A 25,079-nucleotide genomic window follows, 5' to 3' on the forward strand; every position below is an offset into this window, starting at 1 on the left:
CACTACCTCTGGTGGGTAGTGGTGTACAATGGAGGTTAAAGCATTTAAGAACCATTATTAAAAATAGGATTTGAAAAAAATTAAAGTTCCCGAGTATTGTTATTTTCAAGCAATAATAACTTCAGTGGGATATAGTTCACATAAAACATTTATTCTCTTAAAGTGTATATGCAATGACCTTTAAGCATATCCAGAGTTGTATGCCTCTGACCACAATCATTCAGAGCATCTTCATCTCCCCATCTCAGTCAAATGTTTTATTGCTGTGAAGAGACATCATGATCACATCAACTTTTATGTAAGAAAGCATTGAACTGGGGCTGGGTCACAGCTTCACAGGTTTAGTCTGTTATCGTCATGGTGGGGAGCCTGGCAGCACGCAGACATGATGCTATTCAGTAGCTGAGAGCCTTACATCTGGATCCTCAGGCAGCAGGGAGAGAAAGAGAGAGAGAGAGAGAGAGAGAGAGAGAGAGAGAGAGAGAGAGAGAGAGAGAGAGAGAGAGAGAGAGAGAGAGAGAGAGAGACTGGGCCTGGCTTGAGCATTTGAAACCCCCAAACCCACCCACAGTGACATACTTCCTCCAGTGAAGCCACACATCCTCCTACGCCTTGTCAAGCAACGCCATTCCCTGAAGACCAAACACTGAAATATGTGAGCCTCTGGGGGCCATTCCTATCCAAACCACCATAACCGCCAAAACCTCTTACATTTTCTCTCACCTACAAAAGTGTCCATATTTTGTCCTTTACTGAGGTCTCAGTTGGGACCATTCCTCAGCCAGGGACACCACGAGTCACATGGTCATGTAAGGCTTGGTCCTCAAGGGCTACCATGAGCTAATGTCCTGGTGAGCCAGAGGTCTGTACTGGCAGAAAAATGGCCTTTTTGATGCAAGGAATTATCTTTTATGGGGTCATGCTTTGCAATTTAGTATAGATGGTCAATGTGCAGCCTGTTAGTCATGCTGCCTGAGTGACAGTCCTGGAAACTGACATAACTAAGGACTAGCAATGTCACCTTGACTGTGTCTTTCAGGTCCCCATTGTCTCAACTATTAGTTGGGAAAGATAACAGCAGCATGCTCTGCACATGGCAAACCCTGGAGTTGCTGAGAGACACAACCCTCAGAGTGAATACAGTATCTGAGACAATGCCAGCCTTCTGGAAACACCCAGTGTCAGTCAGTTCTTCCTTTTCTAAAGAGAATCCCAGTGATACAATATGGATCCCAGCAGATTGGAGATTCTGAGAACTGCAGACTCTCTGGACTGAGTTATGGGGTAAGGATGGAGACAGCATTTCTCCCCTTCTCTAATCTGGCCTCCCACTGTGGGATACTCTAGTCAGTGTCTGTGTGCCATCCAGGTGATAGAAGCACCCCTGTGGGGTCATTCCAGATAGTGAGCCAGGGAAATAGCACGGCCGGGATCTGTACCCCCTGATTCTGACCCAAGTTAGCAGTAAGATACTCCACATACACCAGGGCAGGGATGTTTGTGTTGTTGTGTATGTGACACCATATCCGTGGTGTCTCTACCTTCTTTAGTAGCTGGAAGTGGGGCTTTGCTATGTGCAGAGTATCTGGGAGACCTTGGCTCTTGGGTATGTCCTGGCTGCTGTCACACTCACAAGGACTGATTTTTCCTGACTCCAACCTGACCTTGATGCTGTAGGGCCTCAGCAGGAAGCTCTTTCACATTTCATCTCTCGGTGGAACTTCCTGAGGTTGGAAGCCTCTGCAACAGTGGCTTTTTACTCAAGGTCCCTCTGGGTTTCTAGCTGCTCTTCTCACACCTGTGGGTGGGGGTGAGGGCCTGAGACTTTACTTATGTTTGGACTGTGAGGGGGTGGGGAGACTTTGCTATCTACCATAGGCAATTAGTTGCCCTGATCAGAATTGTTTGGGAGAAGACTGGGCTGAGAAGTCATCTCCATGTTCCAATCACCCACATGGACTCTCAAGTTGGCCCAGTCTTGCCTCTCAAGTGTTGGGGAGCAATCCCCCAGACCATTTCCTTTTGAAGCAGAAGGATGCCAGTCACTTCAGAGAGTGCTGTGTAGGTGGGACCAGATGGTGCCTCAAGTACCAGAGTTTAGTGATATCTTCAAGTTTCAGGGTGTGGAAGCTGTTCTTGGTGCTTGGAACAAGAATTGGAACAGAAGCCCCGTCCCTTGACCCAGGGATCTCCAACATATCCAGGGCCAACTGCCAGTAGGAAGCCAAGGTGGGGACAGGAGCTGGGCTTAGCAGTGTGCACAGGGAAGCTAGCATACAAATCCCACAGGAGTGTGGGGAAAGTCTAGGAGTAAATTATGGCCACTGCCGCAGTTTCAATGAGACAGTAGCTGGTTTTCTAGGGAGCTATGCTGCGGTCAGTCTGCTGGGTTTAACCACGAAGCAGAGGCAGCTTGTGTTTCTGAAGGCCTGACAACCATCAGTATACAAAGAGCCAAATGGGTAGGTACTGAGGAAGCTGCTCATCTGCTCTCAGTGGCCTTGTTCTGCTGAGACTGATGTCAAGCGGACAGCCCCGGCATTTCTCAGTGGCATCACCTTTTAACACCAAGAAACACATGGAGCATCCCCAGATGATGCTACCATCTCACAGTGCTAGGCTGTGAATATTTCTCACCTCCGTGGCATTCTCCCACTCTGTGCACCACTCCGCTTATTCCCAACAAGAGCAGACATGTACCTCACATTCAGGGTACTCGAGGGCACCATTCTCTGCCACCATTTTTTCCAGATGTGTGCAGTGTTTTATTTCACATGGAAGCAGGCTGAATAAATACTTCTGATTTTATGTCAGAGAGTCTTGGATTTGGCTCCAGTGGGTGACATTATTGGTAGGAAGCAGCTGAGTAACTGGGAGGGCCTGGTCTTAAGTCCTACCTGCCATACCCAAGTCAACTTGTTAATGCTCTTGGTGGGAGTAGATATTTCCTAGTATGTGAGTATGCCAGTGGGTGCTGAGGTTAGCCCTACCCCCAGGGTGGTAGGAAGTGGTGTGTCTGTACCTGGTGGTGTGCATCTAGGCCTCTGCCTCTCCACTAGGATAGAATATGTATAGTTCCAGATATAACAAATTATAGACTATGTTTTTCCCAGCACCTCTGTGAGTCTCCTCAGCCCGGCATAGGTATTGAAGCCGTCTGTAAAGCTGGACTTCAAATGCTGCCTAAGAGGCACCTATGGGCATCTTAAAGACACAGAGGGCTCATTGAGAGTGGATGGGACAGTCAATGTCATAGAGGTAGACGACATGTTGAAAAGTAGCTGTGGCTGGTCATTGATGCCAGGGGCTAACTGGCAAGTGACACTGTCTAGACCCCAGCTCACATCCATGTACTCAGTCTGCATGATGTCTTCTGTTCAGTGCCCCAGCTGTTTGCATGCTGATCTCATAGGTGATATGTCCACCTCTACAGAGCACATTAAAGATCTGCAGCTCAAAAGAGGGCTGCAACTAGAAGGAGGAGCTCTGGCCTCTACAGAGAAGGAAGGAGAAGCTCCGGTGTCCACTGAACACAGAGTCATGTTTTAGGTCATGAGTAGGGAACACTGGGCAGGACTACTTGAGGGCCAGCCTTCTGATGAACTGTGGTGACTGCTCTGTGCTCTTGGGCAGTGAGTCCTTGAGACCACCATGTCCACTTCTCCATCTGCGTATTTCTGAGCCAGTTCCTCTGGGCTGTTGTAGAACTTGCCGCGTTATACCAGAGCTATTCCACTCTTTGGTCCTGGACATCTGTGCTGCTGTGAACCACTAGGACCTCTAGCCCTGTTGGGGACAGGAAGTGTCCTTTTGCAAAGCGTTGCCAGATAAACCATATAAGATGCCTGCTGGACTCCTCTGCATGAGGGGCCACATAAGCGAAGGTCAGGCAGCAGCCATTACAGAGTCCTGTAGTGAGAAGCCACTGGTGTGTAGAAAATCTCTAGCAAGGCCTTGGTGGCCTCTTTAGGGTGCTGTAGAGGAATGCAGACTCTACTTTGGATATGTCTGGATGCTTAAGACAGCTGATGCCAGGCCGGGGCTCAGATGTCTACACTGCTGAGTGTCCTCCACTCTCCTGGATGGGGCTAGCATCTGGGTAAATCTCACCTAAAATGAGTTGCAGGTTAAGATGGAGGCAAGAGAAGTTATACATACTTATCAGGCATACCAGGGAGACACTGAGCCCCAGAACCTGAGCATCGTGGATGCTTCATGTTTTCTATTTGAAAATGGGTTTCCTTGTCAGGCATGTGCCTTCCCCAAGGGTTGGAAACACATACTATGGGTACATGAGAGTGCAAAGTTTTCTGGAAGATTTTTTTTTCTTCCAGAGATGCTTTCTCCCTTAACTCTATGCCACATTTATACTCAGCCCCTTTTCAAAGTTAGCTAAAATCCTGCCCCACCAAGGGACTTCCTGTCTTGGTCCTGGGCCTGGCTCTGTTCACATCCTACTCACTGCCCCTCGGCATGTTGGTATTTAGTCTGCAGAAAACGAGGTCAGACTGTAGCAGTGAAGGTGTGTGCTGCCCCTGCCCCATCCCCTGTGAGCCGTGGGAGCCCCAGCTCTTCTGTCCTGTGTCTGCTGGCCCTGATGATCACTGCCAAGGCTGGTCTGAGAATCCTTTTACATTCTCCAATTCTCCTACCTGTGGATCATCATGGTTGTTTGGCTCCATGGACATCATGTGCTCTGGGAACGTCTCTCTCTCTCCTTGTCTTGCTCCTTGACTAGCCTTGCTGAGCCCCTGTAATTGATCAGGGGTTCACAGGGCTCCAGGCTTTCAGGGTCCACCTAAGAGTGGGTGAGACAGGGGATCTTGGTAAACCCAAAGCCAAGAGGCCGGCAGGAAGAGCATGAATTCTAGTGAAACTTGGTCATGCTGCCCTTAAACAAACATTATAAACTGGATTCCATTTCTCTCTTTCGCCCCCTCTCTCTGTATGTGTGTGCTGGTGGATGAATATATATGTGTGTTAGTGTGTTACTGTGTGTGTGTAGTATACTTGTGCATATTCACTTTTATACACATATGTATGCGGGTCAGGAGACAGAGCATACATCCTCACCCCCTTCCCCCTTACTTTTGTTCCTTTTCTTTACTTTCATTTTTTTATAGACAGTATCATGGCCCAGGCTTTGTGCATCTTATCCTCGTGCCTCCACATCCCCTGTGCTGGGATTGTAGGTTAGTAACAGCACACTGCACCTTATTTTTTTCTTTCCATTTTGGAACAGGGCATCTTATTAGCCCAGAGCTGGACAAGTCCACTAGGGAGGCTGGCTAGGGTGCTTCAGGTATCTGTGTGTGTCTCCTGCTCTTCACATCTGCGGTTACAAGTATGCACCACCACACCCTCTGTTGTCCTCTGGGTTTTAGATATCAAGGTGTTGTCCTTATTTTGCAAGACTGTCACTTAATTCAGCTATCTGTCTAATCTCTAGACTTCATCTAGAATGTTTTTATGAGAAAATATTAATTATATAATTTGAAGGGATATCTTATACATATACACAGTGTACTCTCTCACATTATTCTCTCTTTTATTCCTTCAAGTGCTCCGAATCTCTCTCCTCCTCCATCAGCCCCTTCTATTAAATGCCCCCTCCCTCCCTCCCTCCCTCCCTCCCTCCCTCCCTCCCTCCCTCCCTCCCTCCCTCCCTCCCTTCCTCATTCCCTCATTTCCTTCCTTTTGTTAATCCAATAGTTTTGTTAGTGTGGCTTACTTGATAATGGGTGAGTTTTGTGTACATGAACATGGGTGACTTGCCAGAGACTACACCACTGAAGGAAAGGACTCCTTCTTCAGTCAAGTGTTAATTCCATATACATCTTCAGGGAGAAGAGGGCCACAGGGACTCCCCCCGCCACCTCCCTGTCCACGATAAGGTGTGGTTGGGCCTAATTTTGTATGGTCTCAGACATCATTTGTGGTTGTTTTCAGGGGTGTAGAGCACTGCCCCACATCTCCTCCCTATGTCTTATGCCTCTCCCACTCTAAGCATCCACCCTATGGTTCACATGCTACAGATTCTAAACCACAGAGACGCTTCACTACTGCCCAGCATCTATTGCTATTCCAGAATTCCTGCTTGCTGGGCAAGCACGTGACATTGAAGGGTCAGAGAGTGTTCTCACAGATCCCTAATCCTGAAACTCTCTCGTTCTTCCCTCCCTGCAGCTCAACCTTTGCCTACCTCTACTCTTAGCTGTCTTTCCAGAAGGGAGCTGGAACCATGCATTCCTGATGCTTTCTTGTCATCTATGGCTGACTTCCTACTTTCCAATCGCTCATCCCCAGATGTCTTTTTTCTTTGCCCAGAAGGCTGAAAGTGTGGAAGAGGCTGAGAACAATCTCTTCCAACATAATAACATGGGCATCCCAGGGAAGAACACTGTGGCAAAGGAGCCACAGACAGGAGGCATGCCTGCTCTCCAAAACATACTTACTAGCAATGCCATCCTCTACCACGAGTGGCCTGGCCCTTGCTTTCTTGGCCTCTGTGTCTTTTCTCTTTCTCCTGTTCCCTGCATCATACCTGGTCCTCTCCCTCCCTGCTAGCCTTCTTAGTGTCCTATTGGATGTACATGTGAGCTCTGGTCTGTCTGCCTCTGCACCACTAAACCTCTACACACACAGTACGAGCAGACATCGGGAGAAAGACAGGATAAACATGACAGGTAGTCCTCACATCTTTTATCTTTTTGCTTGTGTGTACTCTCTGTGTATTTGTATATGTTGTATGTGTGGCCATGTATTCTTCGGTGCATATGCATGAGGCAGAAAGTGGCAGTCAATATTACGTGTCTTATTCATTGCCCACATTTTGTTTTTTTGTTTTTTTGTTTTTTTGTTTTTTTGTTTTTTTGAGGCAGGTTTTCTCGGTGAACCCAAGTTCACTCAATTCTGCTGGAGCAATTGGCCAGCAAACTCAAGAGATCACCCTGCCTTTGCCCTGCCTAAAATCAGTGCTGGGCTACAGACATGGGTCACGGTGCCTGACTTTGCATGTATGCTGGCATCTGGACTCAGGTTTCTATGCTTGATTGCAAGCACTTTGCTGACTGAGTCTCTGTTCCTCCTCCAGCCCTGCAGTTCTCTAGGGCTGGGTTCCTAATGGACACATGAGGGAAAATCTGTTTCCTTGCCCTTTTCAGCTCTTCAAGGGCATCTGTATGTTCCCCTTTATTCCTCCCATCCTTACACACCACAGACACACACACATGCACATACACACTACACAGACACATACAGACAATATGCCCATAGACACACACATACATACACACAGACACAAACAAACATACACACACACACACACACTGAGTGCAATACATACTAGTCCTTTTCTATTTTCCTTTGCTACTTGTGCTTGGTATGCCCTCTAGGGTTCTTCTGTAGATCACAGATGTAAAAGTCACGAACTTCTTTCATCATCTGGCACCACAGTGGTGCAGTGCCCTTGTTTATTGAGCTATTTTTCACTTCAAATGGAAAGTCAGTCGTCTCCAGGCTTCTGTTGTTATAGACAGCGATGCAGCGAATCAGCACACACACTGGGCATGAGTCATAGAGGCTAGAAGAACACCCAAAAGGTGAGATGCTGGTAACCATGTCACATTTCCCATAGCAGCTTCCTTCTGCCTACCCATCATTTAGTGGGACGGTATCTCAAAAGGCTCCCTGAGAGGGATCTGAGAGTGATCAGAGAGTCTCAGACACTGAAAACTCACCTGGTAGAGGACTCCAGTGTCTCGCGCTGCTTCCTTTCCCCTCCCTAAGGTAAGTCTTTTGGGATGCAGAAGGGAAATGTGAATGGAGCCCATGGCTTACCATCTGAGCATGTGGCTCACACTCCCCTTGGCCCCCAGCCCCTGCCCCCACCCCGATGCCTCTGAGAGCCAGGATACAATGATAGAGACCGAAGGGTTTGTTGTCGCCTTTGTGGGGTGCGGGTGGGTGTCCCTGGAGCTATTAGGCAGAAGCTGGGCCAGACACAAGACTGTGTCTCATGTAGCTGAACTGTGCAGGCATTGAGCCTAGGGAATTTGGTGTCTGATGCAGCTGTGGCTTTTGTACCTGTATATCTCCGGAAGCTGTTGTAGAAATCAAATGGCTGGAGCGAGAATCCCGCAGAGTTCCCTGGTGTAGCCACACTGGGGACAATCTCAGAATGGTGATTGTGTGAGAGGCCGACTGTCACCCAGGCCACCAAGTCCTATGGCAGAAATATGAGTCTCAGTGGGCAGGGCAGTGCTGAATACTGGCTAACTGAGGACCCTGGGAATTGGGATATATATATATATATCCCAAGATATCCTTAGCCTCATTTAAAAGAGGTGAACCCATCTGTCTTGACCTCTGAACTTGCCCTACACCGCCAGCCACAATCCTGGGGCCTAAATCTCGTCATTGACTAGTAACCAAACCAGAGGTAGGCAAAAGGAGACTGGATCAATACCTCATCTTCAATGTTTTCATTGTTGTGAATGAAGTTCTCAAAGACCATAGGATAAGCCCAGTGATGGTTCTGGTTGTAAAGGCTACTGTGGAACCGCTCAGACTCCTGGTACTTAGTCACTGCCAGCTGGTACCTGCAAGCAGAGACGCATACGAGTAACTTCAGAAATGAGGGCTGCCTCTGATCCCTTCCTAGAGACACCATCACAACCAAGGATAGGGAAATTGTGCTCCCTAGAATGAGTGATAGTCTTCATGGACCTGAAATGTTTTCCATCTGTCTGTCAGCCGGAATTCCCATTAGAAGGCAAACTCAGAGGCCAGCAAAAACATGGCCTCTTGGACAGAAACTGATCATACACAAGGTCACTGAGGGAGCCCTTGGCCTTCCTCAGCAGTTTGTCTGAGTCCCCTCACCTGGGCCACGTGAAAGCGGGGGAGGTCTGCCAGCCTGGGGGTAACACTTGCTCAGTCATGGAGGGGACATGCAGGCGGTAGCTGTGGCTGAGACCTGACACACTTTTCCCAGTGTTGCTAAAAAGCAGGTACTTGGGCAGAGTCTGCCAGAAGTGGAAGGCAGCCTGGCGTTCCCAGGAGTACTGGGTCTTGTCAAGGATGGGTTTGACCTGCTGGCTCCAGGGGTCCATGATGTTTTCCAGTCTCATTTTCAGTGTCTGGAATCTATTCTTGGTACCTATATCATGAGGAGAGGAGGGCAAGAATCAGGGCTGGGACAGAAACTTCCTCCCCATTCTGTATGATCTCCATGCTAGGCCATACCCACAGTCAGCCCATAGGAAGAAGCTGGGGCCAGGCACTCGGTTAGCACTGTGGGAAGAAGGGAGGCCTACAGATGAGCTAGACAGCTGTGTCAGAAGGGTGCCCACAGACTTCTAGAGATCCAGTCAGTTACCTTAGAGACATGAGTACTCAGGCATGAGTATTACTGGTATACTCTGGGATAGAGGCCAGTCAGGGTGGAGACAGTGGCAGCTACCCATCTGGTCCTGATAGCCATATTGAGGATGTTGTTCTGTTGTAGGATTTGATGTCAAGCATCACAGCCATGCTATGCCTCTGTGATGACATCATTACCCAAGAAACACTGGACACCCAGATGACACTGTGGTCATCTCAGTGCTGGGAGGTAGCATTTCTTTCTTTTTATTTATTATTATTATCATCATCATTATCATTATTTATATTTTACTTATTCACTTTACATCCCGCTCACCCTCTCACCCTCTCCCACAATCCTTTCCCCAGACCCCCTTTGGGACCCTATCCCCCCACCATGGCACATTAATACTCTGTGAGGCTAGGTGCATCCTCTTCCACTGAGGCCAGATAAGGCAGCCCAACTAGAAGAACATATCTTACATACAGGTAACAGCTTTTGGGACAGCCCCTGCTCCAGCTGTTTGAGACTCATATGAAGACCAAACTGTACACATGTGTGTGTGTGTGTGTGTGTGTGTGTGTTAGCATTTCTGACCCTTCATGGCACTTCTTCCCCCAACCTTGTATACCATTCCACTCACACTCAACAAAGGGACCACACATCCCACATTTAGGGCCATCCTAGAGTACATTTGTCGTCCCCATTTTTTAGGGGTGCATGATGTTTCTTTATGTTAGAAGGCTGAATAAACATGGCCGATTTTATGCTGGGGAGTCTTAGCCTGTCTCTTTATGAAGTGTTTGGACAGTTTAGTGCCTGGGAGGGTCTGGTCTTAAGACCTACCTGCCACATCCAGGTCAATGCGGTAATGCGCTAGGTGGGAGTGGACATTTCCAAGTAGGTGGGTGTGCAGGCGACTGTGGTAGAGCAGCCCTTCTGAGCTGTAGAAAGTGGCATGAACATACCCGGTGGCGTACATCTTGCCCTCCATCATGCCATTGGAGTGGAAGATGAAGTCCCAGATGTAATCATGATTGTGGATTGTTGATGCTGTCCGCAGAACCAGCATGGGTCCACTCAGCTTGGCATAGGAACTGAAGCTACTTCTAAAGTTGGAGTTAAAGTACTGCCTAAGGGGCATTTCAAAGATACAGAGGGCTCGCCGAGAGAGGACAGGACCATCACTGTCATAGTAGTGGATGGCATCCAGGAAGGTGGCTTCATGGGGACAGTCAATGCCAGGAGTTAGCTGGTGAGTAATACCTCCTAGGCCCCAGCCCACATCCATGTATTTGGTCTTTCTGCCTGCAGCTGTGTGTCCTCTATACAGCGCCATAACCTCTTGCACACCAACCTCATAGGCGATGCGTTCACCTCTAAAGTGTACATTAAAGAGCTGAAGCCCATAAGAAGAGTGCAGCTTGAAGAAGAAGTTCCAGTCTCCGTAGAGCACAGTGTTGTGTTTTAGTCTGTAGTGGGGAACATGGGGCTGGGCCATCTGAGGGCCCCCCTTGCTGATAGGCATGGGAAATTTAGCCTTGGGCTGGACTACTTGAGAGCCACCCTTGCTGATGGGCATGGGAAATTTAGTGTGGGGTGGGGCCACTCGAGAGCCACCCTTGCTGATGGGGATAGGAAATTTAGGATCAGGCTGGACCACTCGAGGGCCACCCTTGCTGATGGGCATGGGAAATTCACGATAGGGCTGGGCCACTTGAGGGCCACCCTTGCTGATGGGGATAGGAAATTTAGGATCAGGCTGGACCACTCGAGGGCCACCCTTGCTGATGGGCATGGGGAATTCAGGGTAGAGCTGGACCACTCGAGGGCCATCCTTGCTGATGGGCATAAGGAATTCAGCATAGGGCTTGTAGGTGGAGAACTGTGGAAACTGCTCTGTAGTCTTGGGCAGTGGGTCCTTGAGGACCACTATGTCTACTTCTCCATCTGCATATTTCTGAGCCAGTTCCTCTGGGCTGTTGTAGAACTTGCCATTATACCAGACTTGTTCTACTCTCCAGTCCCGGACATCTGTGCTCCCATGATCCAAAAGAATCTCTAGCCCTGTGGGCTGCAGGAAGTAGTCATTAATAATGCGTTGCAAAAGAAACCAGCTATGGCGCTTTCCAAATGTCATAGCACGAGGGCCAACATTGGTAAAGGTCAGGCAGCCACCATTGCAGTCCTGCAGTGTGAAGCCAGTGGTATCAAAGAAAAACTCTTGTAAGGGCTTGGTAGCTGTCTTCAGGGTATGGAAGAGGAGGGCAGACTCTACTTTGGACATGGGTCTAGATGCCCATGACAGCTGCTGGCCTCCCTTGCGGTTCAGTTTTCGCATGTACATGGGCTGTTCAACGGGCCCCACAGCATACTCGGTGACATTGGGGTACTCCTGGGCACCAAAGTAGATCAGAACACGGGCTTCCCGTAAAGGAAGCACGGCCCCTTTATCTAGGAAAGCCAGCACCTCATACTTCTTGGGCATCAGCATCTCAATGAGGAACACGGAATTCTTGGCCAAAGTCAGTAACGTGGATGGCTGCAGCTCCAGCTCCTTGATGCTCATCACGAAGTTGTGCACAGCCTCCATCTCCTCGCCATTTAAGTCCCACAGCACCCAGGGCTTGGTCCTCAGTGCCCACCTGGAGTGCTTTGCCACTGACATGTGTACCACCAAGATGGTAGTCATCCAGCCCAGAACCAAGGTCCTTCCTACCAGGCTCATGGCTCTGAAACACAGCAGAGGAGAGGAGAGCTCACCTCAGAGCCCCTAGTTCTTAGGTGAACTCCTTCCTTTGTCCAGATGAAGTCAGAGCTTTCCTCAGTGGTATCTAGGCTTCTCTGTGCATGGCGTTGTTTCCTTTCTTATTGCCAAATCTCTTATACTCTCTCTTATCTAGATAGTGCCCATGTGTTTCTCTTTTTCTCAGGGTTTTCTCTGCAGGAGAGCATTTATCAACCAGAAATGCCATGAGTCACAGCAGCGGAGCCTTGGTCCTCACTGGCTATGAAGCACTTCTGTTCTGGAAAGACAGGGGCCTGGGCTGACAGCAAAATTCCCTTTTGAATGCAACCAATTTAGTGTGACTGTTCAAAGTGCAGATTCTGGGCTCAAGCTGCCTGGGATAAAGTCCTGGGAAGTCACAAGGCTACTGTGTGAGCTTGGCCGGCTTGTGAAATTCTCTGAGCACCCCACTGTGTTCACCTGTGAAGTGGAAATGGTAGCAGCAGCATGCACACCCTTAAAGGCTCTGGAGAGAAAGAAGCCGATAAGTGTGAATGATAAGTGTGAACGTGTGGATGTGGAACAGCACTGGCCTTCTGGAACTCACAGCATGCTGTCTACTCTCTTTAAAGTGAACCCTGATGATAGTCTGGTCCCCCGCACACTGCATGCTGGCTGGACTGAGTCTGGGCTGTGGAGCAAGGACAGGGTAGTCAAGGCTATTTGAGCACGCCTGTAAGGTTATCCTATGAAGTACATCAGGGAGTACCAAGCCAGGAATATATCATCCTCTCCTTGGAGGAGAAGGCATAGTCAGACATTTTATTGTTCAACAAGGTCCCCCGAACAGCAGTAAAGGATGTCTTGTCATGCTGGCTGTCATGCTGCTCTCTCTTGTACTTGCGGGTGAGGTGGGCTGGTCAGTTGTGATATATGCAGAGTGTATGGAGCCTTTGTCTCTTGTGTACATGTTGCTACTGTTACCACACCTGGTCCTTTCAGATCCTAACCTGATCTGGATACTGCTGAGTACCAGCAAGCTCTTTTTTGTGTATCTACATACACAGGAGGGACCTCACACCTGTCCTTGACCCCACTCTGCAATCCCACTCAATGGTCCCTCCAGGTCTCTAGCTGTACTCCCTCTTGTAGGTTTGGTGAGGTTCAGAGGACTGAATTATGGCTTGGTCCTCAGTGTAGGTGGAAGGATTCTGAGAGATCCTTGCAGTCACAGGTTAACTGCCTTGAGTTTCGTTGATTGGCAGGAATCTGGAGAAAATGCCTCTGTTGACGTATAGAAGTGGTCATAGGTCAACACTGCTATGTATTCTCCACCAGTAATAGGGTAAGGGGCCAAGGACCAGGGCGAATTTCACCTAAAAATGGCTTTCAGGGTAGTAATTAGGCAAAAGGAAGCATAGGTGCTCACGAGGGACATGAAGGAGGAACTGGATCACAGGCCTGGGCATCATGGATGCTTCATGGTTTCTGTTTAGAAATGTCTTGTGTTGTATGTGCCTCTCACAAGTGTCAGGAACAGCCTGTGTGCTCACAAAGTGCTGGTTTTCTGGGGGGGGTTCTGTTCAGAGAAGTGTTTCCACTTGATTTCCTCATGTCAAGTTTGTATCCTCTGTCTTCCTTCAAAGTTGGTTAACACTCTGCCTTACCAAGGGACTTCCTGTCTTGGTCCTGGATGTCCCACTCACTGTCCCTCAGCACGTTGTTATTTAGTCTCCAGGGAACAAGATCTTCTGAATGCAACAGTGAGAGATGTGTACTGTACCTGCCCTATCCCTTGTGAGCTGCTGGGCTCTGGGGGTTCCTTTGCATTCTCCTAGCCAACCTATAGAATATCATGCTTGTTTGACTTAATGGAGATGGTCCACCTAGAGGACTTCTCTTTGTTGCCTTGGTGCCTTGTGGATGAGACAAGAGGCTTCTGGATGAACTCAGAACCAGGGAGGACATGAACTTCAGTACGGATTTACTAGCTATTTTTAGACAGGATTCTTTATTTAAAAGTGTATTTCATATCTTTATGTTGCCCCCTCCTCTGCTTTCTTACATAATCTTGGCTGGTTTCCCTATACTGTTCAGGATGGAAACCATGCCTAGTACTGTTAACTAGGTCAAATCCCTCCTAGGAAAAATCTAGTACTACTGTTGACATATCTGACATAGTTCCCTAAGTTTTATTTTTATACCATAAATTAGTGTATTTCTCTTCTCTTTGGAGTAGATGGTACTTAATACAGACGCACACCTGTTAACATGTAGGGATAAAGAGACCATGGGACATCTATATTATATCTCTTCTCTACAAAGCTTGGGACAATTTTAGAAGAGGGAGCAGAAAGATTATAAGAGTTAAGGGAGTCGATATCTTGAGAGACATAGTATTTGCTGGACATGATGGGGCCATTGCACACATGAATCACACTAGCTGTTATTGATGGACAAGATTTTCACAAAATCAAGCCAGCCCCAATCCTAGCATGGATGGGGGGGGGCTTATAACATCCCAGTACTCTCTGAGAACTATTGATAATTGAAGGCTGCTAGGAGAGAGTCAGTTTTCTTCAGGAATGTGGGCCCCGATAGCTACCCATGGTCCAGTAGACGCTCTCACACTCCTGCACATATAAGCAGAAAGAAGTGGACTGGATGGGTATTAACAAAAGAGCACATGAAGAGGAAAAATGGGGGAGTAGTTTGGTCCAAACACATTATATTCACATAAATATATATTTATTTTGAGTAAAAAATTATATCAATATATAGTAATGTTATAAATATATAATGTTTAGTGGATAATAAACATTTAAATTTTATTGCCTCTCTAACTCCAGCTCATCCTTTTCCATTTTCTAGATAGACTCTTATTCTTTTTGAGTCCATAAGTATATGAATTTTGTGACCAAATGAGTTTTATTATAGTTGTTTACAATAGCACAAGAGCAAGTATGCATACATGATTATGGGCGACTTGATGGAAGATAGACTACTGAAGAAAATTTCTCCTTCTCTTATCCTCAGGGAGATTGGGTCCCCATGAGCCCCTCTAAATCTTGTGGAGATCTAGACTTCATGTTTTGGTCTGAGACAGGGCTCACTATATAGCCCTGGCTCCTTTGGAACTTGTTATATTGATAAAGGTAGTTGTAAACTCACAGAAATATGTCTGCCTTCGCTGCGCAAGTGTTGGGATTAAAAACATGCACCAGCACAGCCAGCTCGGATTTCTTGTTTTTGAAAATGTGTTTAGTCTTTCACAATTTCACACCTCTACAACATCTAACTTCACCAGCCCTTCATTGTCCTCTCCTGTGGCACCACCTCCAACTAAATGGCTTCTCTCTCCAATTAATCCCTCTCTTCATTTCATGCCTTTATTTTTGTAGCTCACTGAGTTAGTGAGGTTGCTTGCACAAGCACATTTGATGGTTATTTACCTGACACAAGTAACTGAGGAATATGACTTCAGCAACCATGAGCTGCTTAAAGCTCCCAGAGGAAAACCGGCTTTATGACTCCCCTGCCCTCCCATGAAGGGATGCTGATGTGTCTGTAGACTTCATTTTTAGAGGAGTTTTGGCATCATAGCAGTTTGAAGAGGAGGGATAGGGAGCTAGCTACTCCATATCTTTGACTCTTCCCCTGAGTCTCTCCACTATCAGCATCCAACAGTGTGGTCCATGAGTGACAATTGCTGACCCATAGAGACACTCCATTGGCACACCAAACTCATACTTTATGACCGGGGTCATCTTGCCACGCATCCAAAGAATGCTGACAAATGTGTAATGACAGTCCCATGCCATCACAGTACTGAGGAGTGTTCGTTCCAATGACCTTAAATCCTCTACACCCTCCCTGCTCCCCCTCCCTGCAGTTATACCTCTGCCAACCACTGATATGTTTCGGTCACCCTGGACAGTATGAATCCTATAGAAGGGACTGTGTTTTCCTGTGTCTCCATGTCCTTCTCAGCTGATCTCCCTCTAGCATCTCTTATCTCCAAATGTCATTTTGCTTTGAGGAGGAGGAAGAAGACAAGGAAGAGGGTTTAGAATCCTTTTCTCTGACGTAAAGTGGGCAACAGGGGGAGGGCTCCAATGGCAAGGGAGTCACAGGATAGGGGAGAGCTTAGCAGCCAGTGACCCTCCCAGCTGCAGATCAGAGACATGTCTGCTCCCTGCAACCCCCTTCCTGACTGTGCTGCCCTATGTTCCATCAGAATGCATTGAAGTGACCTTTAGTTTCCTCTGTTCTCCTGGCTTTCTTGCAGCCTTCTCAGTGTCCTATTCCATGGGCCTCTAAGCTGTGCTCGGCTGCCTCTGCTCCCACTCAGCAAGAATCACTGAATCCCTACTGCATGCACAGTACCAGCTGTCAGCTAGGAAAAGTCAGGATAAAGGGAGCCGTGGCTTTCAGTCAAGCTATACATTATGTGGCTGGAGTGGTAACCACACACACACACACACACACACACACACACACACACACACACACACACACACACTCGTGTATGCACAAGCAGTTGTGTATATACAGCTTCCTAAGGCAAACCATCATTTAGGCAGGAAAATATACCCACAGCCTCCATGAGAGAGACCCAGACATTCCAGACAGTGAAAAATTCAGTACCTCATTTGGCTTCCTTTGCCCTGGACATGGAAGGAGGCTGTCTTTGGACAGTTGATGGCAGAGGAGCTACTTTATAGGTGATAGTACCCAAGCCACATATCTGTGGTCTTGGTCAGCTATCCTGTGGGGGTGTCTTCACTATGCAAAGCCATAGTCTCTTGAACACTGACCCAAAGGGAACAGCCCCAGCCTTTGGCAGATTTCAGTGTTGTCTCCTAGTCTGTATTAGGGACCATTGGCTTGTTCCACATGAGGAAGGTGCCTTGGGAAATTTCCACTAAGCTGATTAAAGATACATGGCTTCTCTGTGCTCTTGGACAGTGGGTCCTTGACAGTGAGTCTGCTATGTTCACTCTCCATCTGCATATTTTTTGAGCCAGTTCCTCTGGGCTGTTGTAGAGCTTCCCATTATACCAGACCTGCTCTACTCTCCATTCCTGGATATCTGTGCTCCCATGATCCACAAGAACATCCAGACCTGTAGGTTGCAGCAGGCGATCTTTTACAATGAGCTGCAAAAGGAACCAGGTGGCCCGATGTCTAGACTCCACACTATGGGGGGCCACATGGGTGAAGGTCAGACACTGGCCATTGCAGTCCTCTAATGAGAAGCCAGTGGTGTCAAGGAAAAACCCCTTTAAGGGTGTGGTTGCTGCTTTGATTTTGTGGTAGAGAAGGCTTTGCTCTGCTTTGGACATGGGTCTGGATGCCCAGGATCGATGTTTCTCTGGCCTGGGGGACAGTTTTCTCATGTAGATGGGATTTGGTAAGGTCCCCTCCTCCCTCCTAGCAAACTCAATGACATAGGGTGCTCCTGGGTACAGTGAATCTGACAACATGGGCTTCTTGCACAGCACATTTTGTTCCTTATCCAAAAATCCTAGGACATACTTCTTGGCCAGCAGCATCTCAATGAGGAACAAAGAGTACTTGTCTAAAGTCTGTGTGCCTGATGGCTGCAGCTCCAGCTCCGTCCTGCTCATCAGAAAGCTGTGCACAGCCTCCATCTCCTGGGCGCTCAGGTTTTCGAACACCTGGCCTTGCCATTCAACATCCAGCTGGGGTACTCTGCCATGGTCACCTGTAGAACCAACAAGGATGGCAATGCAGCCCAGTGCCAAGCTCCTTTGTGCCAACCCCATGTCTCTGGAACTCAGCAGGAGAGAGGAGAAAACTTAGGTATATCTGTCTCCAAGCCAGCACTCCAGAGCTCCTTGTCTCTAAGCCCTGACTTTCCCACTAACTGTGCTTCCTCCCTTACCCAACTGAAGCCAGAGTTGGAGTCTCTGGGTCCTTACTCATAGTTCACAGTGCTGTCTGGGTCTCCATTTGCATCCACCCATTTCCTCCCTCATCTGAAAAGCTCTTATACTCTTTCTTATCTAGATATCCCCACCATCTCTCTATTTTTTAGTTTTCAACAATCACAAAACATTCATGAGCTAGGGGTACCACAAGTTATAGCCAAGGCTAGCCCAACAAGGATTAAAGCTGCTTCTGCCCTGCTTCTGTCGAAGACATTAGTGAGAGAAAAATTCTCTTTCCCATGCAACAAATCAGCTTTTATGGGGATGCATGTTGAAATTTAAGTTAATGTTTGAAGTATATGAAGAGAGAATGATACAGAGGGAGGAAGGAGACATAAGGATGTTTGAAAATACAAATATTATTTCATATGCTTACCAAAACTTACATTTTATTTACTATATTACATATATAGTATAAATATAAGGTATAGCTATGCTATTTGGGATGAAACTGTTTCACCAAAAGGTCATGAACAAGAATTCTAGTGGCAGGCACAGTGTGCTAGCTGTTTTTTGTTTTTGTTTTTTGTCAACTTGACACAAACTTTAATCTGAACTTGAGTTAGGAAGAGGAGTCTCAATTGAGAAGAATGCTTCCATTGGATTGCCTATAGACAAATCTACAGAGCATTTTCTTGATCAATGATTGTTGCCAGAGGGCTCAGCTTACAGGTGCTGTGACCTGTAGGCAGGTGGTCAGGGGTTGCCTAAGAAAGCAGTCTGAACAAGCTAGGAAGCAGCACTGTTCCATGGCCTCTGTTTCAGTTTCTGCCTCCAGGTTCCTGCTCTGACTTTCCTTCATGAGAAACTGTAAGTTGTAACATGAAATAAATCCTTACCCGCCACCGTCCCAAAGCTGGTTTTGGTTATGGTGTTTATCACAGAGATAGAAACCAAACTAAGAAACATTCGAGCCCATTCTTCAAGTTATTGGTCAGGGTGGTTTAAGAGACTCCCACAACAGTATAGGGACTTCCATTGCTCTTGGTGGCCATCTACAGCATGAAGGTAAGGACCTATTGATGAATACACTCATTGGACTCAGGACTTGGGAGAATAGAGCTGGAATGGACACAGAAGTCTCACCCCTGAGGACTAGCCTTCACATGTCAGAAGGTGCAATTCAAGCAGCCAAGGGAGAAGATCAATCTAATGTCCTACCCAGCTGAAGAGCCTATGAATCACAGTAGTGACCAGCCTGGCAAGACATCCCTGATGGTGCAATAGTGACATTTTTATCTCAGGGTAAGCAATAGGTATCTAATTGGACTTAGCTTCCTCTCAGTAGGAAGGAATTTATACTGTCTACCCAATAGATTGATGGTCATAGACCCTAGAGGAGAACCTACTGCTGTCATTTTCTAAAATCAATGTAATTTCTAACTGTATTCTAAACACTTGCCCTTACACCCATGGGTAAGTGTAGCTCTCATCCCTCATCATGGAAGCTTTCTTTTTGTAACAGATGGTAACTGTTACAGAGATCCACAACTGATCAAAATGCAGAGAAACTGTGACCTTGGAGTGTCCAGTCCTAGCTGGTACATCCACAACACAACTCCCAAGCCCTGGCAACAGAGGCACAGAGAGGAGCGCAGGGGTCTGTGTTACTGTGCCTGCCCCAGGAGACCAGGGAGCACCGCTGTTCCCATGAGGGTGAGAACTGGGGTGCATTTCAGTTAGAATCCAGTTTTAGAGCAGGAAATGGGCAAAGGGAGCATAGGCACTCATCAGGGCCCTGTGTTCTTATGTCATATGTCCCACTCACAAGTATGGGGGTCACAACCGTTGTCTCCAGACTTTGCTTGCTGCAGACAGCTCTACTGTGACCAGAACACACATACATTTTGTCGTTTGTTGATAAAATGATCTTAGGGAGAAAACTTTAGATGATAAAACAACAACAAAAGGGAGAGATGTTGGTCATCTTTTAGATTTCCCCTTAACAGCTCTCTTCTGCACGCCCAGCATTGAGGTGTGACCGTTCCTATAAAGTTACTCTAAGAGGCATGGCAAAGTCTCAGATATTGAAAAATCCATCTCATAGAAAATCTTTACCCTGATCATAGAGGCCTTTTTGGCATGTAGTATATAACTGTATACAGATCCCACGGCCACATATATGAGTATGTGGTCCACACCCTCCACAGTTCTAGAAGCAACACAGAAGGGAAGAATGTCAGTATTTATTGAATGTCCTTGTGGGGGTATGGGTCTGTTGAGCAGGAGCTGGGGCTGGACTCTTGACACAGGGTTGTAGGTCCCATTGAAGTTGAATAGTGGAGGCATCAGGCAGACCCTGCCCCCAGGGATCCAGTGTCAGATACATCTGTGGCACTTGGACCTGGATGTTTTTCAGGGATATAGAAGAAGTTGAAAGGCAGGAGCAAAAAGCCTACGAAGTTCCTAGATGAGGCCATATATGGAGCAGCTTCAGAGTGGGGCCCATGAGAGAAGCCTACTGTCACCCAGGCCACCAAATCCTGTGGGAGAGACAAAGTCTTTAGTGGGTCAGGAGGTATTAATTGTGAACTCTGGAAGGTCTGGGTCATTTTAAGATGTGTCTACAAACTTTCCCCCAGAGAGTCTTAGCCCTATTGAAGAGAGGTTGGCCCATCTTTCATGACTTCTGAACTTGTCCTCCACCAGCAAGCCACACTCCTAGGAGCAGGGACAGGTGGAGTTGGAGGGTAGTGATAAGACCAGAGGAGGGAAGGGAGAGACTGGTCTAGTACCTGGTCTTCAATATTCTCACTGTCCTGAAGGAAATCCTCAAAAACCACAGGGGGATCCCAGGGGTGATTCTGGTTGTAGATGCTGCTGCTGTACTGTTCGGAGTCTGAGTACTTGCTCACTGCCAGGGAGTACCTGCAGGTTGAGAAAAAGCCAGGTGGCTGTGAGTGCTGGGGCACCAGCTAGGGCTCAGAACATCCTCAGGGCCACAGATGGGGAAGCTGGTGTTTCCTCACAATGCATGGTGATCTCCTGGACTTTGCAAGAGTACTCAAAGCCATCTGAGGGCCAAGAGCCCTGTGAGCACACCCCTTCCCTCCCCAAGGGCATGAGGATGTACACTCAGACTCACACATGGACTCAGAGTGTCAAGAATGGAAACAGAGAGACATTTACAGCCAGTGAGGTGCTCCCACGACTCCTCACCGGGCCCAGCTGAAAGCCAAGTCCTCTTGGGTTTCAGGGGTCAGCCTCTGCTCAGATGTGGAGTAGATCTTTAAGCGGTAGCTGCGCCGGTATCCCCAGATGTCCTTTTTGGGGCTGCTAAAGAACAGGAATGAAGGCAGAGTCTGTCCAAAGGAGAAGGTGGCCTGGCGCTCCTGGGAATACTGTGTCTTCTCCATCATGTCCTGTACCAGGCGTCTTGGGCTGCTGGAGTTGGTGGTGTTTTTCTGCTTGGCCTGCAGTGTGTGGAAGCTGTTGTTGGTGCCTGGAACCATGGGGGGAGAGGAAGGTTTAGAATCAAGCTTAGATTGGAAGTTTTCTCCCTCCATCCTGGATCTTCAACATAGACCACACCCACAGCCAGCAGCCAGCCAGAAGCAGTGCTGGGGGCAGAAGATGGTTCAAAAACATGGGCTGGGGAACTAAGTGAATCCGAAACCACAGGAGCTAGAGGACAGCTCAAGGGTCAGTCCTGGCAACTGAGGAAGTTTCAGTGTGACCCGGGCTCTTTCAAGATACAGCCTGCTTGCTGTAGTTTTAACCCTGGAGAGGGGGGATAGTCTGTTGAAGGCCTGAGTCTTCCTGCAGCAATACTTTCTGGGCCATAAAAACAAATGAGATTTATGGGTGACAGACATCCATCTTATCCTGATGGCCTTGTTCTGTTATTTGCTTTGATGTCAAGTGTCAGAGCCATGACACTGCTCTGTGGTGATAGTATATATCGAGTACAGACTGTCTGAAAGGGCTAGACAGTGACATTTCTTCCTTCTCACCCCATTATACTTCTTTCTCCCCTCCCTTCTGTACTATTGAATTTAGAGCCAGATGCACGCCTAAGATTCTGGGTAACACTAGGGTACAATTCACAGCCACTATTTTCTCAGATGGGGGCTGGAGGGGGGAGACTCTGAATACTTACATCAGATAATAGTTAACATCAGGGCGTCTCAGCCCTATCTTTGTGAGGTAATGTTAATGGTGGGAAGCAGCTAAGTGACACGGAGGGTCTGATTTCAAGTCCTACCTGCCACATCCAGGTCAACACGGTAATGCACAAGGTGGGTGTGGCTGTGGCCAAGCTGGTGAGTCAGCAGGTGAGTTTCTCTCAATCCTTCATGGGTATAGATGGTGGTGTGGATGTAACCTGTGGCATGCATCTTGGCTGAGATCGTGCCCGTTGTATAGAAGATGAAGTCCCAGATGTAATCAAAATTGTAGAGCGCTGAGGTTGCCCGTAGCACCAGTTTGTGTCCCATCACATCTGAAAAGAAGTTGATTTTGCCTGCAGAGTTGGTGTTAAAGGTAGGCCTAACAGGCACCCCTGTGGGTATCTCAAAGAGGCAGAGGGCTCGTGGATAACGGACAGGCCCATCAGTGCCATGGTAGTGGATGACGTCTAAGAAGGTGGCTGTTTCTGGACAGTTGATGCCAGGGGCTAACTCATGAGTTACAGTGCCCAGGCTCCAGCCTAGATCCATGGTTTTGGTCAGCTCTCCTGCAGGTGTTTTTTCTCTATGCACAGCCATAGCACCCTGCACGCCAATCTCATAGGCTATATACTCATTCCTGAAGTGCACATTCAATATCTGCAGCCCAGAAGATGGTCGAAGCTGGAAGGAGAAACTCCAGTCTTTGTAGATCACAGTGTTACCATCTAGGTGGTATCTGGAATCATTGGCTTGTTCCACATGGGACCCAGATTTTCTGAGGGGCGCTGCGAATTTCCCACCAGGCTTGTTAAAGACTTGTGGCAGTTCTGTGTTCTTGGGACGCAGGTCCTTGAGGACCACCGTGTCCACTTCTCCATCTGCATATTTCTGAGCCAGTTCCTCTGGGCTGTTGTAGAGCTTCCCATTATACCAGACCTGCTCTACTCTCCAGTCCCGAATATCTGTGCTCCCATGATCCACAAGGACCTCCAGACCTGTAGGTTGCAGTAGGCGATCTTTTACAATGCGCTGCAAGAGGAACCAGGTGGCCCGATGTCTAGACTCCACACTATGGGGGGCCACATGGGTGAAGGTCAGACACTGGCCATTGCAGTCCTCTAATGAGAAGCCAGTGGTGTCAAGGAAAAACCCCTGTAAGGGTGTGGTGGCCTCCTTGATTTTGTGGTAGAGAAGGCTTTGCTCTGCTTTGGACATGGGTCTGGATGCCCAGGATCGATGTTTCTCTGGCCTGGGGAACAGTTTTCTCATGTAGATGGGCTGTGGCAGGGGCCCTACAGCAAACTCGGTGACATTGGGGTGCTCCTGGGCACTAAAGAAAATGATGACACGGGCTTCCCGCACAGGAGGTCTGGTTCCTTTATTCAGAAACTCTAGGACCTCCTTCTTGTTGGGCAGCAGAGTCTCAATGAGGAACACAGAATTCTTGTCCAAAGCCTGTGTGCCTGATGGCTGCAGCTCCAGCTCTGTCCTGCCCATCAGGAAGCTGTGCACAGCCTCCATCTCCTGGGCGCTCAGGTCTGAGAACACCTGGGCCTTGCCATTCAACATCCAGCTGGGGTACTCTGCCATGGTCTCCTGTAGAACCAACACGATGGCCATGCAGCCCAGTGCCAAGTTCCTTTGTGCCAACCCCATGTCTCTGGAACTCAGCAGAAGAGAGGAGAAAACTTAGGTATATCTGTCTCCAAGCCAGCACTCCAGCACCTTGTCTCTAAGCCCTGTCTTATCCCCACTGACTGTGCTTCCTCCCTTACGCAGCTGAAGCCAGAGCTGGAATCTCTGGGTCTTTACTCACAGTTCACAGTGCTGTCCAGGTCCTCATGTGCATCCACCTACTTCCTCCAGGGTAAAACCTTTTATACATTTTCTTATCTCCTACTGTTTTCCCCTTTTGGTGTTATAACACGGAGGAACATTCTTCAGCAGGGTGCAGTGATTCACAACAGCCCAAGGCTTGCTCCTCAAGGGCTACACATGGCCTGAGCTCTGGTGGCCAGAGGGTTGCAGTGAGAGCAAAATTCCACTTGTGAGTCAACAGATGATCATTTAGAGGGCTGCATGCTAAAATTTAGGTGAAACATTTAAAGCACAGCAAGGAAGGATGGTACAAGAAAGTAAGGCCGGTGGGATGGAGAGATAATGTTTGAAAAAGCCACAGGGAAACATTTTTATAAGCTTACTGAAAAAACACTTCTCTACACAGAGACACAGACATAGACACAGATACAGACAGAGACAGAGACACAGACACAGACACAGACACAGACACAGACACAGACACACACACACACACACACAGACACAGACACAGACACAAAGACATAGACACAGACACAGACACAAACACAGCCACAAAGACAGACACACTTAAAGAGAATTACACTACCCAAGATGATATTGATCCCTCAGAAGAGCTGTTGACCAACAGCAAGCCCTGTGCCAGCCCTGGGAAGCTTCCCTTTGGGTTGTTGGTCAGGGGGATGTCCATGAGACCCCCCAGAGTAGTGTAGGCTATTGGCATTGCCATTGGTTGCTTCTCACAGCTTGAAGGTAAGACTCAACTGCTGGAGACATTACATCCTTCAGATAAAAGACCTGAACGTATTTAGTCTTGTCTGACTTGGAAGCCTCCTACTTAAGGACTGGGTCTTATGCTTTCCCAAGGTCAGTTCAAACTTCCCAGAAAGAAAAACAATCAATAGTCCTACTGAACTGTAAAGCATACAAATGAACAGCCTGGCAAAGGCAGCCTAGCCTGTATGGTGCAATAGTGACACCTATGTTGGGGTGATGGGCAGCCATCTAAATGTATCTAAGGCCCACGCACAAGGTGGGAGTTGACAATTGTAAATCGAGTCTATTCCCACCAGCTAGAAAGGCAGGGATTTTTGTGGTACTCACAG

General features: G+C 47.9%; 2 protein-coding genes and 1 pseudogene across 2 annotated transcripts; all 3 read right to left on the bottom strand.

Moving 5' to 3' along the window:
• Nucleotides 1–7,550: 7,550 nt before the first annotated feature.
• Nucleotides 7,551–12,092, bottom strand: LOC110297026 (diamine oxidase [copper-containing]-like). Its single transcript, XM_021165826.1, has 5 exons — nt 10,211–12,092; nt 8,884–9,160; nt 8,468–8,600; nt 8,086–8,224; nt 7,551–7,582 (listed from the first exon to the last, which is right to left on the bottom strand). The coding sequence occupies exons 1-5, from the start codon at nt 12,090–12,092 to the stop codon at nt 7,551–7,553; spliced, it is 2,463 nt and encodes an 820-aa protein (XP_021021485.1).
• A 4,862-nt stretch (nt 12,093–16,954) lies between these two features.
• On the bottom strand, nt 16,955–17,881 carry LOC147003990 (diamine oxidase [copper-containing] pseudogene; annotated as a pseudogene).
• A 2,453-nt stretch (nt 17,882–20,334) lies between these two features.
• LOC110296945 (diamine oxidase [copper-containing]-like) lies at nt 20,335–23,811 on the bottom strand. Its single transcript, XM_021165751.3, has 4 exons — nt 22,251–23,811; nt 21,206–21,488; nt 20,782–20,914; nt 20,335–20,529 (listed from the first exon to the last, which is right to left on the bottom strand). The coding sequence occupies exons 1-4, from the start codon at nt 23,809–23,811 to the stop codon at nt 20,335–20,337; spliced, it is 2,172 nt and encodes a 723-aa protein (XP_021021410.1).
• Between the last annotated feature and the right edge of the window lie 1,268 nt (nt 23,812–25,079).

The sequence above is a fragment of the Mus caroli genome, unplaced genomic scaffold (assembly GCF_978045245.1).
Source record: "Mus caroli unplaced genomic scaffold, Mus_caroli_1 scaffold_7, whole genome shotgun sequence".
NCBI classification, from domain to species: domain Eukaryota; kingdom Metazoa; phylum Chordata; class Mammalia; order Rodentia; family Muridae; genus Mus; species Mus caroli.